This window comes from Canis lupus, chromosome X, assembly GCF_003254725.2.
Source record: "Canis lupus dingo isolate Sandy chromosome X, ASM325472v2, whole genome shotgun sequence".
In the NCBI taxonomy this organism is placed as follows: Eukaryota; Metazoa; Chordata; class Mammalia; order Carnivora; family Canidae; genus Canis; species Canis lupus.
In genome coordinates this window covers 105,208,093-105,226,365 of record NC_064281.1, presented here as the reverse complement: position 1 = coordinate 105,226,365, position 18,273 = coordinate 105,208,093, and the positions used below count along the sequence as shown (strand labels likewise).

Genomic DNA, 18,273 nt, shown 5'->3' with positions numbered 1-18,273 from the left:
CTGGCTCCACGAATTTGCTGTGTCCCATGATTTTCTAATGAATTAGGCTGGCGTTAAGCCCCAGGTTATTTTGTTGTCACCAGTAATGTTTTGCTTCAAGAAGGGTCACCGGGGGCTATGTTGCAGGAGACAGATTCTTTTAACATGCTGGGATCAGGTGCTTTCTCTGACTTTGTGAGGCTCTTTGGAATCAAACGTAGCAAATCCCACGGGCTTGTAGATTTTTAAGTACAGGAGTCAGAGATGAGGCAGGCTGTGAACTGCACCCCCACCCCCTGCCCCGGCAGTCCCCAGCTGCCCCTGAATACGACTATTCGACTATTCGTGGGTTGCATTTGCGAACCCGGCCGGGGCTGCCGCGTTGGGAAAACGGTTTCAGGAAAGCTCCTCGGGGAGCAAAAAGAGGAGGGTACATTTTGTGCGGAGGAGGAAGACTTCGGGTGGCTCCGGTGGCCAGGGGCGAGCCGCACCCCGTGCGGCGGAGCGGAGAGAGGCCCCGAGGCCAGGGAGCCCCACGCACCCCGAGAAAGGATGGAGAGGTTGCAAAAATCCTAAAGGGAAAAGCCCTGCCGGCTGTAGGCCAATGAGCGGCGGGAAGGAGGAGTGAGGCTGGGGAACTTCTCCCAGAGCCAGTCAGAGGGGACGGCTGCTGGGAAGCCAATCAGCGCGCGGGAGCCCGCAGCCCCTCTGCAGTAGTTATGCCAGAGCGCCCTGGGTAGAGCGGCAGCGAGCGGGCAGCTGGGCTGGGCCGCCAGGAGCCACCGCACGCGCTCGCTGCTCTCCTCCCTGCCGCCCCCGCCCGGTCCCAGCGCCGCGTGCCCCAGTCGGCCCCGCAGCCCCGCGCCCCGCACCCGCAGGCTCGCCGCCGCTCGGTGGCCGCCGCCTCCTGGCCGAGCGCTTGGCCTCGCCCCGCCCCGCCCGGTCCCCGGTCGCCCCGCCCCGCCCGCCGGCCCCGCCCCGCCCGAGCCGCCGAGCTGTTCCCGCCCTCGCCCTGCGCCCAGGTAGCTGCGAGGAAACTTTTGCCGCGGCTGGGTAGCGGCACGTCTCCCGTTCCGCAGGGCCGCTGCCAGCCGTGCCGAGTCTCGGGACTGCTCTCGCCCCCGCTGCCACTCTCCCGCGCTCTCCTCGCTGCCCGCGAAGCAGGATGGCGGGGACCGTGCGCACCGCGTGCTTGGTGGTGGCGATGCTGCTCAGCCTGGACTGCCCGGGACAGGCGCAGCCCCCGCCGCCGCCGCCGGACGCCACCTGTCACCAGGTCCGCTCCTTCTTCCAGAGACTGCAGCCCGGACTCAAGTGGGTGCCCGAAACCCCCGTGCCAGGTGAGGAGATGTCCCCGCGCGCGTCCCCTGTCCCCGGCGGAGAGCGGGCGGGTGCGTGGCGACCGTACCCCTAGCGCGCTGGCCTCGCGGGGCCGCGGTGGTGCTCCCTGCCGCTGGGCACCTGGGAGTGGTCGCTGCGCCCAGGGCCCGGCCAGGTCTACCGGGGGAGGGCGGGAGGGTGCGTGTGGACCGTGCCCACATCTCCCCGGCTCGCTCTTCTGTCAGAGAAGATGCGGGTGGGAGGAACGGCAGGGATGGCCTTCTCACGAGCGCCCATTTTTGGGGGGAGGGTGGGAAGGTGGGAGCTGCTTCCCCGGGTCTCTGAGAACTGGCGCCCTGCAGCTGAGCCGGCGCCTCGGGCATTTGCCACCCTCGCCTGCACGGACGTGCCAGCATTTCAGCCAGAGCTGGACCGCGGCTCCGGCCATTCTCTCTCCAACCTGCCCCCACGCCCTCCTTCCCGCAGCCTGGGTTCCCGGGGTTCGCGGCCCCAAGTGCAGGCAAAGTTGAGGACAGATCTCCGAATCCGCAGTGTCAGGTAGACACGCTGGGGCAAACTTTTGAGTAGGAAGATCCCCAAGATGGGGAGGACCGAACCTTTCCCTTCAGAACATGCGTCCTTTATCTAGGTTGGCAAAATTGCTTCGAAAACGGTGCTGCTGGCCGGGGAGCAGGAGTCCAAAGACGATTTAACTCCTCCCCTTCTCAGATTCATCTGCCTTCTTGACAGACTGGACCCCGAAGGGGAGATGATTTTAGGTGGAGGAAAGTTTCTGAATGCCTGCCTTTTGTTCTGCACAATCAGATCGTGTTGTAAAGGCATATTTTAACCTTAGCTGAGGGCTGCCGCTGTCAACAGATGAATATTAATGGCCCCGTGTGATTGACTGTCCCGCGGTTGGACTCCTAAAAGCCTGCCTTAGAATCCAATTAGGACAAGTTGCTACACTGACAATGCGGGCAAAAAGAGTTGGTTTCAAACAGGTTCATTTGTCGGAGGTGCACTCTGCTGAAGCGGCCGGTGGCATTCGCGAAGCCTAAGCCGTCTGTGGGTCTTTTCGCCTCTGGGGTCTTTTCGCCTCCCACGAGGTGCGCCTCCCGCGCTTCGCGCTTCAGAGGGATCGGGGAGCAGCCCTCGTCAAAACTTGGCTCGTGGCTCTCAACAAGTCAGAGAGGCGGGCCTGATGGTTGGACCAAGTTGTGAAGGCGATGCGCACCCTGTGGGCGCTGCCAGCGAGCCTTCACTAGCGGGAGGTTACCTAGGCAGCCAGCGCGCCCTCAGCCCCTCAGCCTTTTCTTTAGGTGGATGAAAAGAGCCTAGTGAGCCTGCTGTTTGGTTGCAAAGGTAATTGGTCACCCCTTTTGGCTACGGAAATGCATTTGCGCATATGTTAAATATTGCCATTGCAGGATTTTGGCTTTCTGGGAGGGGAAAACTACCTCTTCCACTGTTAAGTGTTAATAATGTACCACGTGGGCGTGTGCGAGAGCGAAAGGGGCAACCTATGAATCAGTTCCACAGAGCTGAAACAACAGGCAGACCTCTTTCCCCACCAAGTACCATGGTAATTAGATTGCGAAGGCCAGAGAACAGGCTTTTGTTGATAATGTAAAAATTGGTCCTCACAGGGTGAGTCCCCACAAGATGAATGGGTCCAGGGTTGGGGCTGGGGCCATATTTGACTGATGCGAAGCCAGGGAGTAAAGGTTGTGCTCAAAAGAAGAAAAAAGACCAGAAGGAACCCACCGATACTCATTTAGCAACCCCCTCCCTGTACACACACTCGTGCTGGTGCTGGCCCTCCCTTCTCCTCCCCAGCTCTCTGGCTGCCTGCCTCTTTGCAGCATCTGTATACAAGTATTGAGAGGGCCCACACACTGCGTGTAAGAGATTTGGCCTGGGCTCCCTCCCTGCAAGCTCCCTTGCTCCCTGCCTGAGGATGGCCATGCTGCAGAGAACAGGAATGCCTAGTGGGGCTTTTTCCTTTCCCTACAGTATTTCCCAAGCTCTGTGGGCAAAATCACTTGCCAAGGGTCTTCATGGAAACCCAACTTCCCTCCTTCACTTCTATTTCATGACCCTGTGTGGTGATTAGCACCTTCTGCATGCAGCCCACTTCTGACTGCAAATAGGGTGACATCCAGGTGGCTACCAGATACCCTGGGTTTTCTCCGAGGCCGATGGGGCAAGGGAGGGGGAGGCGTGCAGATTTCCAGTACTCTTGTCTTGCCGGGAAAACCATGTGTCCAGAATTTCACTTGGGCAACTGTGATCACTGTAGAATGGCAAACGGGGAAAATCCTAATGTCCATGTGGAAAGAGCTCATCAGTATTTCAGAGAAGAGATGATAATGGCCGACTAAATACAATGGCAAGTGCATCATTTCAAAGTGAACAAATGTGTCATTTGCTGCTGTCATTCAGTGGTTGGAAATTGAAAGAGAGCTGCAAATTATTTGGTAGTTATGAACCATCAAGATGACCGTTTGACTTTTTTTCCCCATCTATATTTTAAGCCATGTTCAGTTTGCCTGCTTCACTGTATTAACTGCATTAAAGCTCTCTTTGTCCCAGATGAAATGCGATTTGGTCATAGTAAGGAGAAATCCCCAGAATGTCCTATCTCACTTAGGGGGAGCATTTGGGATTGACTGCTAACTTTGGCCATTAGCAGAATTGGGTTGGAGTGGATAAGGTATATTTCTTATGCTAATATGGATGAGACTAAATGGCATTTGAAATCAGCCAGCCTAAAAAATAAATCACTGGTGCTGAAGGGCTACACCAGACTTCCACAAAGCTGATCTAAAGCCTTACAATCTCATGTTCCCATTTCTTTTAGAGCGTTCAAAGGCACGGGATAGCAATTCTAAATAGCATGTTCCCCCAATCCATAGATCTTTTCATACCTCTCTCTCTCTCTTTCTCTCTCTTTTTAAGGATTTGTAACTTGGAAAGCACCACAGATGGAAACCAGGCACACAGAGTTAGCATTTGGCAGAAAAATCCATATAACTGACTTTCTGTGCAGCTCTTTTGCCCTTATTTAATTTAGAAAAATTCAGAAAAAAGCCAATGAGCTCATAAGTCTGGATGTTTATTTTGTTTTGCTTAACCTACCCACAGGCGCAATCAAGAATGGATACAATTTTAGGCAAGGAAAGTGAGCTAGTAATCAGACAATGATGTTTCCAATTGTCTCAAGGGAATGTTACAGAAGTTTGAAAAAAAATTCCTCTAAACAAAAATCAAGTGTAATTCACTTTATGAATGCCATACACCGCTTTTGTGTGTGTGTGTGGGGGGGGTGAAGGGGACAGACAAGAATGAGAAAATCAAACAAACCATGGTAGTGTTGCAACTCCCCAAAGATTGAGGAATCTGGCCTTAGAGGGCCCTGGAAAGTGCAGGAACCAATCCAGAAGGCCAAACTCCTGTATGGGTAAAAGGCAACCCTGAAGAGCCAAGATCGACTTGGAATGTCTCAAAATAGATGAAACATCGTAAAAATAAAGACCAGTGTTCTTGAAACAAAGAGAGAGTTTGGTATCTGTCGTCGTTGTTGTTTTAAAGCGTGAGACCTAGCAACTGTATCTGGGTTGCCAGCTGTGGCTCCCCAATTAGTTTGAAGCAGTTCTAGCGGCCCTGATGTCGGGAGAGAGAACAAGAAGCGGGGGTGTGGGAGGATTTTGTCTCTCCTGAGACTGTACCAGCCATCGGGGCGAGCAGGTGATTTGCTCAAATTTTGACAGAGTCGTTAGTGTCCTAAGCTAACTTGGGACAGTTGGGAGAACTCTCTTGAATTAACGTGGTCTGGACAGATATCTCAGGCGAACCCTGACAGTGAGTCCGATCAAAGGGATGGGCTGGTGGTCGGTGGAGCCCCTGGGCCTGTGACAAGCCTAAGCCTGGAGCTCCTTGGCCGCCCCCACCTTAGGTTCTGGAAGGGGTAAGACACAGCCCCTTTTGTCAAGGCGCTCACAGTCTTGTGGCGGAGCCTACGAGTAAACAGGCTTCTCAGGAAACTTGTAGGATTAAATAGGGTGAAAAGGGCTAGAAAATACCTCCAGGAAATTGGCTGAAATGGTCACAATAGCCAGCCTGGCAAGGGAAAAGAACTGAAGAGATGAAGTGGGAGATAGGACGGCAGCTCTTAATAGGGCCGCCATCTTAGAGTTTTCTTAATTCACGGAGCAAATTGGGCCCAGGCATTCGGAGAGGCATGCATGAGATGATTCTGAGGCATGCTAGGTGACACAGATGGTGTCAGTTTTGCAATATTTTTTTTTCTTATGGGCTAGTAGATTGCATCTAATATTTTGATGCAATATTTCTGAGCACGCTGCCACTTTCATCTTCAGAGTTGCAATGTTTGCTGTTCACTGTAGCCTAGAAAAAGGCTGCTTATTACCAACCTGGGAAGAAAGAGGCCTGGGTTTGTGTGCTACGAGACAAGACAGAAAATATATTTTTTCCTTAAATGGCAGCTATCAATGACCACGCCAACTTTAGTGTTTGATGCATATACAAAAGCATGGGTCTTAAGAGGTATCTTATTACTCATTTCTAAGAAAATTGAAGATAATCACTTATAACTTGTGCACACGATACATCATTTGGAAAGAATTTCACTAGGGATCATATTGCTCAACTGAAAAGTTCTGGCATGCTGAATTTGTACATTTTTGTGAATGCTTCCTTTACTCTGATCTCTCGCTTTTTTCTGCATATGGTTATTTGTATGTTTTAGATTAGAAGCTTCTTAAAGGGAAAGCACTGCATTTGATGCAGTGTTGAGTACAATACCAAGGGCACCATAGCGCATTTAGTAAATTATTGACGATGATAGAATTTCTAGATCATTATGTATTCTCTATGAACTCACAGATACTTTCCTAAGCTCTATGTCATCTTACTTATTTTAAAAGCCTGAGTCCAATTTGTTCTGGTACACTGTTGGGGTATGTGGACCAACTTTTCAGGCTACATCTATTTTGACTGGAGCCAGATTCAGTCTTTTCTCAGTTAGCTGGTGACTCTTACCATCAGGAAGGGCTGATTAATGTCGAGTACCCAAAAAACAAATTGAAATTAGCAACATTGTTATGACTGGTGTAGTATCATTACAGATCAACAATTATTATGGCACATGAATTGTAAGACATCTCTTAAATCAAACTCTCTTTGATTTAATGTCAGCTAGACCTTTCTCGCTCATGTTGACATTACTGTATTTGAGAGTTGAGCTGTAACACATGCATGGGCCTGCTGGAGTACCTCACACATATCGGTAACCTGGGATGAGAATTTGTGCATAGGCTCAATCCAAGAGACCAAACCAGGAGCCAACATCTATTCAGCCCTAGCCAAGCTTGCAAAGGGATTTGATGTTTTGGGTAATCTCAAGGCTAATGGAAAGTGTGGGCAGAAAAACCCCCCACTCAGTCGGCCCATATTTACCAAATCGTCTGGGTTGAAACAGGATCCCCAGCACTCCATTAAGAAATGAGCATCAGAGAATAGAATGTAAAGTAGGGGCCCCCAACTGGCTTTAGAGACAGCATAAGGTAATGGGAATTTACCTTCAGAGATAGAATGACAGAGAGAATGCGAGTCAGAAAGTGAGGAGAAGGTAGGCACACCAGCAGAGAAAACATGCATTTGCAATGCTACGTGTGAGGGGAAAGCCCTCACTGGAGCACTGCAGTCTCACTTGAAGATTTTGTTGAATATACAAAGTAAAGAAGATTGAGTTTTGCACTTCACATTAGGCTGATTCAACATCACCTGTCCAAGTGCTAATTATTAGATATACCTGTCTGCCATTTTTAAACAAAAATGAATCCAGAGTGATTACCAAGAAAGGCATTTTCACTTTTTGCCCCTCTGTGTATAGCTGGATAAAGCTTTATTTGAGAGTTTGTGTTTTTTCTCATGAGTAAAAAGGAGTCAGCATTAGGACCAACATGCATTGCTGATGTTCCAAACAGTTGATTACTTCCAGTAGCTGAAATTGTATTTATATGCTGGATTAGTAAATCTACTAAGCTCTTTGAAGTATGCTTAATAGGCTTATATTGATAAATAATTGATAGGAAGGGAGAGAAAACACAAGTGAAAGTGGCAAGAAGAAGGGACAGAGAAGTTAAAGCCATCATAGAAGAGACCTCCACTCACTGTATTCTATCCATCCACTTGAAAGTTGGATGATGTACATTTCTCAGAAATGAAGATTTTGAGAATGTCCTGTGTTTTTCAGAGTTTCCACAACATAGCATGCATTTATTTCTTAAAAATCCAGAATGAGACAGAATTCTAGACTACAATTTTAATTGGCCTTTTTGAGTCTGCCTTCTGGAAATAAGTTTATGACTTAGAAAATTAGAAATCCTGAGTATGGCGTCTTTAAGATATGTGTCCATAATCCTCTATATCTGCCCTACTAGCCTGTGATCTTCATCTTTGTACCTACCATGTCTAGCAAGAAGCATAGTACAAATAGGTACTCAATAAATATTTGTAGATTATGTGGACGAATGGAAGCAGAAATGTATTATAAACATAAAATCTCCATACAGCCAATATTTAAGTAGTTGACTCACTTTTACTAATATATTAAGGTTGCTAAAAAAAAATCGCTTTTTTTGGGTCAAACATCCATTTGTTGTCTATAGGTAAGTGACAAAGGACTGGTTTAATTCATGTGGCTGCACTATAATTCCCCAAAAGAAGTAGACTAGCCAAATATTACCAAGAGGTAAGTATTCTGTGCTTGTTTACAAGGCTATTCTAAGAAGTTTATAGATAAATTAAATCTACCTGCATATACATAAATGCATACTTTTACTTTACAGATCTGTGGCATTTAGGTTTCAAAAATAATGCAACTTGGTGTCAGTTACAGAAACATACATTGAGTGTATGTAAGTTTTTCTTTGATGTTGGTGTTTCTTGCCTATAACATGAAGCTTCATAAATGTACATTTAAAAGGACATAATCCAAAGTGGTTATTCAGTCATGAAAATTTTATTGGAGTGGGATAAAGGGCCTCATGAGAGGTCTCTTAATTTCTGTATGCATGGGGGCAAACTTTTATTTTATTATTTTATTTTTTTAAAGATTTTATTTATTTATTCATGAGAGATACACACAGAGAGGCAGAGACAGATGCAGAGGGAGAAGCATGCTCCCTGTGGGGAGCCCAATGTGGGACTCAATCCCAGCACTCCAGGATCACGCCCTGAGCCGAAGGCAGATGCTCAACTGCTGAGCCACCCAGGCCTTTTTGAGTCTGCCAGGCGTCCCTGGGGCAAACTTTTAAAGTCAGCTGGGAAAACTCAACTAGTTGGCTAGGGATGACCCATTGGGAGTTCTCTCAGCTAGAGGCCCAACTAGGAAACAGGGTAAAAAAGAAAGAGATGATATTCATGTGAAAGTAATATCAGAATTGTGCTTGCATCCTTTCCTCCTTAATTATGGTTCTGCTCCTTCTCTCCTAAACTCTACATTCTGGTACCTTTGGTATGTATCAGCATCCTGGAATACTCCATTGTTCTTTGTCCAGTTTTGGTTTGGATGGTTGAACCTGAGGGAAATGTGGGGAAGAGAGGAAGGGTTAGAGCAACAGATACAAGGAGGACATTCAAAGCCCTTACTCTGGTATGCATCAGAAAGTTCACTAACAGACAATGGACTGAAAGGATGGGAAAACATTTGAATCTGGTAGCCTGGATATGTATAGAAAATATGGAAGTATGCCCCAAGTGCATTTGGATCCCAGAAATACTCTATCTGTATTTCTTCTTACTTAGTATCCATGTTTTTTAAAATAAATTTATGTATTAATGAGAGACACTCAGAGAGAAAGGCAGAGACAGGCAGAGGGAGAAGCAGGCTCCTTGCAGGAAGCCTGATGTGGGACTTAATCCTGGATCCCAGGATCATGCCCTGAGCCAAAGGCAGAGGCTCAACTGCTGAGCCACCCAGGCATCCCAGTATCCATGTTTTTTGAAGTAACATTTATGCATAACCTCTGTCAGACCTTACAACTGTTGAATGCAGAAGCTGTATTTGATTCAGCAAGATATCCTCGAGTGGTGAATAAAATGCCTTGCATAGAGTTATTTGATAAAGGTTGGAATGAAGGTAAGAATAAACACCTAAAGACACAGTCTACAGGACTTGACCACTATTGAATGAGATTCTAGGATGGCATACATCTAGAGAATGACCGAGTCCCTGGATGCATCATTGTCTAAGTTGACTTGTAATAGGAACTAAAGATGAGGTGGTGGAGGCGAAGACCATTTATTTGTTCTTTGTGGCCCTTGGAGCCTTGTTGCCCCTCTTTTAAACCTGGAGTCTGGGGAGGAAGTGATAAGTAGAAATTTTCAACTATAAGTTTCTCTAAGAGAGAAATTTTCAACTATAAGTTTCTCTAAGATTTTTTTTATTTTAGAGAAAGAGAGAGAAGCGGGGAGAGGGAGAGAGAATCTTTTTTTTTTTAAAAAGATTTCAAAAAAAAATCAAAAAAAAAAAAAAAATAAAAAAAAAAAAGATTTCATTTATTTACTCATGAGAGACACAGAGAGAGAAAGAGAGGCAGAGACACAGTCAGAGGGAGAAGCAGACTCCATGCAGGGAGCCCGACATGGGACTCGATCCCGGGTCTCCAGGATCATGTCGTGGACTGAAGGTGGCGCTAAACTGCTGAACCACCCAGGCTGCCCGAGAATCTTAAGCAGACTCCAGGATGAGTGCAGAGCCCGATGTGGGATTTGACATGGGGCTCGAACCCACGACCTTGAGATCAGGACCTGAGCTGAAACCAAGAGTCAGATGCTTAACCAACTGCACCACCCAGGCGCCATGCCTACCTCCCGCCATAGAGCTTTCTCTAAACCTGGTGCTTGGGGAGGCACCTGGCTGGCTCAGTTGGTAAAGTGTGTGACTCTTGGTCTTGGGGTCATTGTACAAGCCCCAAGTTGGGCATAGAGCCTACTTAAAAAAATAGATGTGGTGTTTGGATGTGTTTTATATGTATTCATATACACACACGTGTGTTATATTCATAGTTTATATTTAAATATTCTATATTTCTATTATTTTGATAGGAACAATTTATAATTATGTGTTGTTTAAACTATTTGAAAGTTGTTAACTGGGGCACCTGGGTGGCTAAGTGGTTGAGCATCTGCCTTCAGTTCAGGGTGTGATCCTGGGGTTCCAGGATCAAGTCCCACATTGGGCTCCTGCATGGAGCCTACTTCACCCTCTGCCTCTGCCTCTGCCTCTCTCTGTGTGTGTCTCTCATGAATAAATGAATAAAATGTTAAAAAAAAGAAAGTTGTTAATTATTACTCTTAATAGTGAGTGGTCTTGCACAATCATACCTTACATTTGTGTCATGAAAGCCTGGCTGTCATATATCTTATGTACAGACAATGCAGCCACTCAAAAGTATCTGTAGATTCTGAGTTCCACCGGCCTGCTTGGTTCAAACACACAAACATACACACACACGCACATTTGTACACTTATACATGGACGCATATAATATCCCTGTATCTCTACATCCTTAATAACCTAGAGAATAAGCCTAACTTACGCTAGGAAGAGCTAGGGGGTACAGCTTTTCAGAGCTTGAGTAAACCATTTTCAGTTGGATTGGACCCAAATTGTTGCAGAGTGAATTGTCACTGATATCATAGAGCTCATTTATTAAGTTCCATCATTTTCCTAAGTACAGAGATGTGATCCTCATTTAAAGCAGTGATGGTCAACCCATACTGTGAATTTGGCTCATTTTGGAGAATGACTTTCAGCACTGGCCGCATTGCATGTTGAGCTCCATAGCAATGAGAATGTGACCCAAGAGGCAGTTTCCAAGTAAGCTTTCACAGAGTGATTGTATTGAGGACCACATTTAGTTGTTTTGGAAAACAGATGGAAATTCTCAGGAAAGGAACCTACTAATAATGAACTTTATATGCCATCTCTGCATAAATATTTAAAAGTTTTTCATTCATTCTCTACTTCAGCCAACATTCATTGAGCACTGATTCTATGCCAGGTACTGAGCTAGGAGCTGATGAATAAGATACAATCACTGCCTTGGGAGGGAGCCAGATAAGGAAAACCATGGATATCAAGACAGCACCATGAGAACTGCCATGGAGCCGGGCACCATGAAGGGATCTGGGGGGTCATTGAGCTATGGAGGAGGAGTGCCTAGTTGCCTTAAGTAGACTGTCATGTAAAGGCACATAGAGACAAAAATGACACATTTGTTGGACTAGTTTGGATAGGTTGGAGAACAGCTGTGTGGAGGGTAAAGATGAACTAGAAAAGTAGGCAGGAAATGCTAGGAATTTCCTTGGGCTGTATCCAAGGATGATGAAGAGCCATAAAAACATTTTAAGAAGAGAAGACGGTATTCAGTATGGAGAATGACTGGCAGGGAGTTTTAGTAACACAGGTGAAAAAAAAGCAGGGCAGTAAATGGGGGAGTAAAAGATCAGGTTGAGAGACTGGAGGGAGAGGATCAGGTATGACTTGGTGACTGGATAGGAAGACAGAAGGGAGAGTCTAGAACTTCTGGGTTTTCTGGGGGGTGGGGCTATGGCACATAATAGGTGTTTAGTAAATATTTATTGACTAAATAAGTGAAATATAGGAGGAACATATATATTTTAAGTAAACTCTACCTCTGATGCAAGGGCTCAAACTTACAACCTTGAGGTCTAGAGTCCCATGCTCTACCAACTGAGCCAGCCGGGTGCCCCAGGAAGAACATATTTTTAAGGGGTGAAATAATGAGTTTGATTTTGAAGGGGTTGAGTTTGAGGGGTTCTTTGATCATTGAGGTAGAAATGTCTGCTAGGTAGTTGAGGTTGTATTTTGGATAGTAGAGGAGAGAGAAATCAGGGCTGGGGATACATACTTGGATGTTAACAGCATATCTTGGTGGTAACCAAAACTCCAGGAATGGATGAGATCACTGGGAAATAGCAGATACACTTCTGGAGTTCAGAAGAAGCATAGTTGGGACTCATCAGCATATAGGCTCAAGTTGGAAGTCATGGGTGTGGATGATATTTTCCAGGCTTTTGCATGTGACACATCTTAAAAGGCATTTTGCCAACATCTGGTGATTTCAAAAAAAAAAGTGCCAGACTTCAAGAATTCTCTTGATTAAGAGAAAGTATGAGTAGATGTTGTCATGGTCCAACATTTTGCAAATAAGATAATGCACTACTAAACACACACACACACACACACACACACACACACACACGGGTGGGGGGAATGTGGAGAAGTACATTTGTAGCAAGGGATTGGATTTCTATTATTTTTGATAGCAGTAATTAATAATTTTGCATGCTATTTAAACTGAAAGTTGTTAATTGTTACTTTTAGCAGTGGGTGGTCTTGCACAATCATACCTTACAATTGTGTCATGAAAGCCTTGCTTTCATATATCTTATGTACAGACAAATGAATGCAGCCACTCATAAAGTGTCCATAGCTTCTGAGTTCTGCTGACCTGCCTGATTGCAACATAGAGAACCCTATGCACACCCAACCCCCAGTGGGGATCAGCCTCCCACTTTGGAGCATGAAAGCTGTAGCGGTGTGTAGCTTTTGGAGCTCTGGTCTCTGTTCCATTTCAGACTGGGCCCTGCTGGCTGGTCTCTGAAATATGTGGTTCCAAGCAAATATTAGGCATACGTGTGTAATTGGGCTGATCTTTTCTTAAGTGTCTATGGAAAGGGTGGTCTAATTTTGTGTTTCTCTGGCATGAAGAGTTTCTTTAATTTCCCTATTGTTCAAGAGGTTGCCTTCATCAGGGCTTCTACTTTCATTCAGTGTAAACTCAAAACCCCTTGTTCTCTGGTAGATTTTTTGAGGCCACTTTCAGGTTAATGGAATAGTATGGAAGGGCCCCAAGGGAAGAGCACAGAAACTACCATTTACTGAGTGCCTACTATGTGCCAGTGGCTTTATATTTCATCTCATTTAATCTCCACAGCAAATCAGAGAGGGCGATGGGGTCATCTCCGTTTTACAGACGAAGAGACTGAGGCTGGGAAAGGTTTACTTTCCCTGACCTTGTATAAAAGGAGTGAGAATCTGTCTCCAGATTTGTCGGACTCGATAGCTCACTGCTCTTTCCAGTATACCCACTGGCTTCTGGGGAAGAAAGATGGTCTGGGTAGAAGGGCCTTTGACTTAACTTTCCCCGACTCATTTGACTTTGTGACATTTTTTCACTCTGGGCTTCTCTCCTACTCTGAAGCTGATTCTGTCTCTGCTCGTTTGCCTTCTTCCTCCTGCCCTTTCTTAGATGCAAGTGTCCCATCATATTTGTCTTTTGCCCCTTCTGTTCTCTCTTGGCTCATTCCCACACCCATTCCCATGACTCCATTATCTTCGCCATTTGAATGACACCCATCTCTGCCTCTCCAGCCTGACCTCTTCCTGGCTGTCCGACTCCGTATCTGCCAGTCACCCTGCTGAACGTCTCCATCTAGATGTCCTGCCAGGGCTTCCCTTTCAATGGAGCCAAAAATCTGTGCATTTTTTCTTCCTGTCTGCACAAACCTGCCCCTGTCCAACATTCTGCATTCGTGGTGATAGCAGCTCCTGTACTCACACCTGGAACCGCAAAATGGTCTTGGACTTCTCTTTGTCCACCTCTCACAGCCACACTAGATGGCTCAGTCCTGCAAGTCTCATCTTTGACTCTTACCTCCTGGACATGTGCGCCCTCTGTTGAAGCCCAACAGGCCACAGATGGTGTCACTAAAAGGACCCTGTAGCTGTCTGCTTCCAAACCTTTGTCTAGTGACCACCTGACTTTCTGCCTTCCATTAGCGCCTGCTCCCGTCCTAGCCACGCTTCAAGGTGGCAGTGCTGTGCCATCTCCTGCCCAAGCCATATCATGGGTCCCTGAGACTAATTCCCTTTGAACTCTGGTTTCACTGTACTTCTACGGCCTTGGTTCTCTCTTGCTCTTCTAGTTATTTATGTACTTGACTTTATCTCCTTCCTAGACGCTTGTTCCTTAAGGTGTGGCCTATGCACTGGTAGCATCAACATCTTGCAACCTGAGAGTTTGCAAGAAATGCAGAATATCAGGCCCCATCCCAGACCTGCTGAATCAGGTCTGTGGTTTTAAACAAGATCCCCCCATTGATTTGTATGCCCGTTAAAGCTTGAGAAGGGCTGTTTCCAAGTGTAAGCTCCCTGCAGGACTTAGGGGAGGGTACATAATGGGTCTTGCACATAATGGATCAATGTTCTTTTGATTTCTAGCATGCGTGCTATGGTTGGCTGTTCATTCATTGATATGGCCTTGTAGATCTATACAGAAGAAATGTATTGGGGGGCAGAAGGGGTAAGAGAGAGAGAGATTCAGAGAGTGGGGAAGAAGAAGGGAGGGAGTGTGGAACGAAGGGGCTGCACTGAGCCTGTAGGGTGGCTAATATCCTTGGGACTAGTTTGGAAAACAATCTTTGCTCTCTTAGATGGTGAGAACCTCTTAACCATGCTGTGGCTTAATTTAATGCGGCCAGAGGCAAGTATCTTAGGGGACCATGTTGCTCTTACCTTGGAGACTTAATGATTTCCCACTTTTTTTTTCCTGGCATTGGGGGGTGTACTTTCTCTGGCCATCCCCAGAAGTCAGAGTGGAACTTGTGAAGCTATTCAGACAGCCATGGAAGAACTGCTCAGTGTTTCCAGTAGTCCCTTCTGTTTCCAGAAACCGATATTCTGCTTTGTTTTCAAACTTCAAAGTTTATTTCTGAAATAAAGGTTTATTTCCCCCCACAGAATTCTGAAGGTTTTTAGTGTTAATTTCTAAAACCGAAGTCATTTCTTGCCTTTGAAACTTCAGTGCTATGGGTCAATTTAATAACGTTGCCTGAAGGTTCTTTTGGCCTTCAAAAGCTGTCAGATTGCCTTTTCTTTGTTCTTTGAGAGAGTAAGGTTGCCTCATTCACAAAGCTTGAAGGAGTTGGAACCAGCATTTAGTCAATCATTCAGGCTTTATTTTCAAGCTAGGTCTTGGTGGCAATGAGATGTATGAGATAACAATTCCGGTAGACTTCTCCAAAAAGCCCATTGCCATTTATTTCATAGAGTAGAGTGATAAGAAGTAGCCTGAGTTACCAGGACCCCCGTAGCTAAGGGGACTGGTGGATATTCTGAGCACACCCATTGCTGCCCTTCTGGGGCTCAGAAAAGCTCCAAAGCTACAGGGGCCACAGGCTCATCATCTACTGGACTGCTCCCCACATCTTCCCTTTTCACCTTCCTCCTTTCTACCCTCACGCTCTCTCTCAACTGGGTATAATTTAGAACAGAAGACGTTTTATCGTTTGTTATATTTATTGAATGGTTTTGTGTTTCTTGTTCCCTAAAAAAGTGGACGAGTATAATGTTTTCTATTTTCCTCTGTATTTTAGTTTTTAAGTTGTGTTTCCTTTTCCTATAGCTCCTGCTTTCCTTTTCTCCCCTCTCTTCCCCCCGCCTTCCTCTGCCTCCTCCACATCCGCTTGCCCTCAGTGATTCTAGAGAGAAAACAGCCTTTCCTTTTTTGCTCGCATATTTGGTTTGGGTACCTGGTTACTTCTCCTGGGGATATTTCGAAATTTGATTCCCAAGTTAGTTTGGAAATGCAGAGCTCTAAAATATGCACCGATGAATTTACATTCCACTTTCTAAGAACTCTGAGTATTTAAAAGGGTTTCTGTACAGATAGCACAAGGCTAAATATATCTGACTGGAGTATCTCAGATCATTGCTATGTGGTTTACATTCTCTCTCACTTTGTCATAATTCTCAATGAATGCAAATTGCATCTTTGTTCTTAGAAATCTCTTGTCTTCCACTGAGCTGCCTTTCCTTTTTCGAAGATCAGGGAGCCCCTTTAAAATACTGCTAATGTGAGGTGGAATTGACACCTAGTTCATAGGCTCACCAAATGTAGCTTGCTTTTCCCTGCTGAAGTGATCACATTTCAGGACATTGTGTCACTTGTAGGATTTTATTGTCCCAATTTCAAATTTGACTTCGGGTTAAAGAGCGTCTTCCAGTTGGACTATTCCTTGGTATTTTTTTTCTTCGTCTTTACACTTATGGGGCTCTTTTGTTTGTCCAGTGTCTATTATCTCTTCAAAGCTTGGCCAAGTCTGTTAGGTTATGCACCTATGTATAAATATTTAACAAGATAAGTTAGACAAAATGTGCGTGGAGATACTTCAGCCTTTTCACCCCCCACCCCTGCCTCTGCCCCCACTTAGTTTTTGTGTAGAGTCACAGATGGTTGCTTTATCTCAGATGTTTAGATCTGGAGGACATTCCTTTGCACTTTGCTTGATGGACACAATGAAATGGAAGCATTTGAGTCAATCTTGACTACCAAAATGGTAGCACCAAGAAACAGATAACATTAGGCTCCTCTTCCTATTTTTTTCTAACTGGTTGTCCAAATTCCCCTAAGCCAGAGAGTTTTAGGTATGAGATTGTGTGTTTTTAAAGAAAATATTTTGGATAAAGACTAATGTTCTCAAGTCAGGAATAACAATTAGTACCATTCATTAATCAGGGGCATGTTTTGACTTTGAGTCCTGGCTAGGAAATATAAACTGTGAAAGTCACACATATATATGAACCTCAGGCAAATTTATGACTTGTCAGCCTTTTAAGGTTAAATTCTTAACCCCAAATCTGGGCTGGCTTTATATGTGGAGTCCGGCACATTCCTCTGGGCCACTGAACACCCCCCTCTCCACAAGCCCCAGCCCTTTGCTTAACAGCAGCTAATGGCTTAATGAGCAAGAAGGATTTCTGCCTCTTATCAGCTGCCTAAACAGCAACAAGAAGGCTGATATACAGAGTATAGGTCAAAACCCACGTTCTCGAACCCAAAAACCACAGGTGCAGTTGAAAACTCTGGCTATGTGGCATCTTTGTAGTTATCAATACCTGTCAGTGAAGAAGCTGGACACTTGAGTTCCAACAAATAGCAATAGTTGTCAAAAGTATGAACAGTCTAATTAATTTCGCTAATAGTCTGTTCCTTCTTTGTTTAGTTCTTCTATAAATAGCCTCCATATAGGCTTTAATGAGCTTTTAGTTTGCGCCTGGAGGTTGTTATGGTCATGTGGGGGTGTTTGATTGTCAGTTGGTGACCATGGAGGCAAGGATATTTATGTTTTGGCCCAGCGTTTGGAAGGGGCTGCCAAATAAATGTAAATAGATATCTACTACTTCTTTTATTTCTTCTTAAACTGAGTTTTTGAATAAATAACGCACTCTACTTGCCATGGAGTCAGAGTAATTTGTGCCTCCTCATATCGAACTCAGACATTTTTCAGGAGAAAGAGTCCTTGCCTACTTGTTAGAACCACTTAGACTCTAGGCTCAGACTCACATAGAATAAATATTTTAGGGTATTCAGTGCCCATTATACTGAAAGCCCCTTGACTTTCATCTTCTGCATTTGCATTTTTTTCAGAGTCAATAATGAAAACATTTTTTTCCAGATTCCGTCCTGTTATTGAAAATCCTATTTACATAAACAGGCATTGTTGTGGCTTAGGGAAGAATGTGGGGTCCCATTCTTTAGCTCCTTGTATATCTTTGCTAAGGCTTGTCTAAATAGAAGTAATGACGCTTTAGTCTAAGCAGCTTTTCTCATTTAGGTAAGCAGGGTGGTTTGAAATTTCAGTTTACTAGATAATTGAGTCTCTTCTTAATTATTTCAGGCATGCAGGTTGCTCTCTTGATAGTAAAGACCCTAAAAATCTAGTAATCTCCTCAGGCATCCGTTTGGTAATAAAATCCCATGCATTTTCAGGAGTTAATTTTCATGACAATTGTGCGTCCCCTACCCACCCCCATCCTTAGAAAGATCCTGCTATCTTTTAGGGCCTTGGTCTCCT

The 18,273-nt window shown here is 45.2% G+C and overlaps 1 protein-coding gene across 1 annotated transcript in view; it reads left to right on the top strand.

The window, feature by feature from the left end:
* The first annotated feature begins 964 nt into the window (after positions 1-964).
* GPC3 (glypican 3) overlaps positions 965-18,273 on the top strand; it is a 441,034-nt gene continuing 423,725 nt past the window's right edge. The window contains exon 1 of the mRNA XM_025431385.3: positions 965-1,319. Coding sequence (XP_025287170.1) covers positions 1,145-1,319 — 175 coding nt within the window. The 5' untranslated portion in view covers positions 965-1,144. The remainder of the gene's footprint in view (positions 1,320-18,273) is intronic.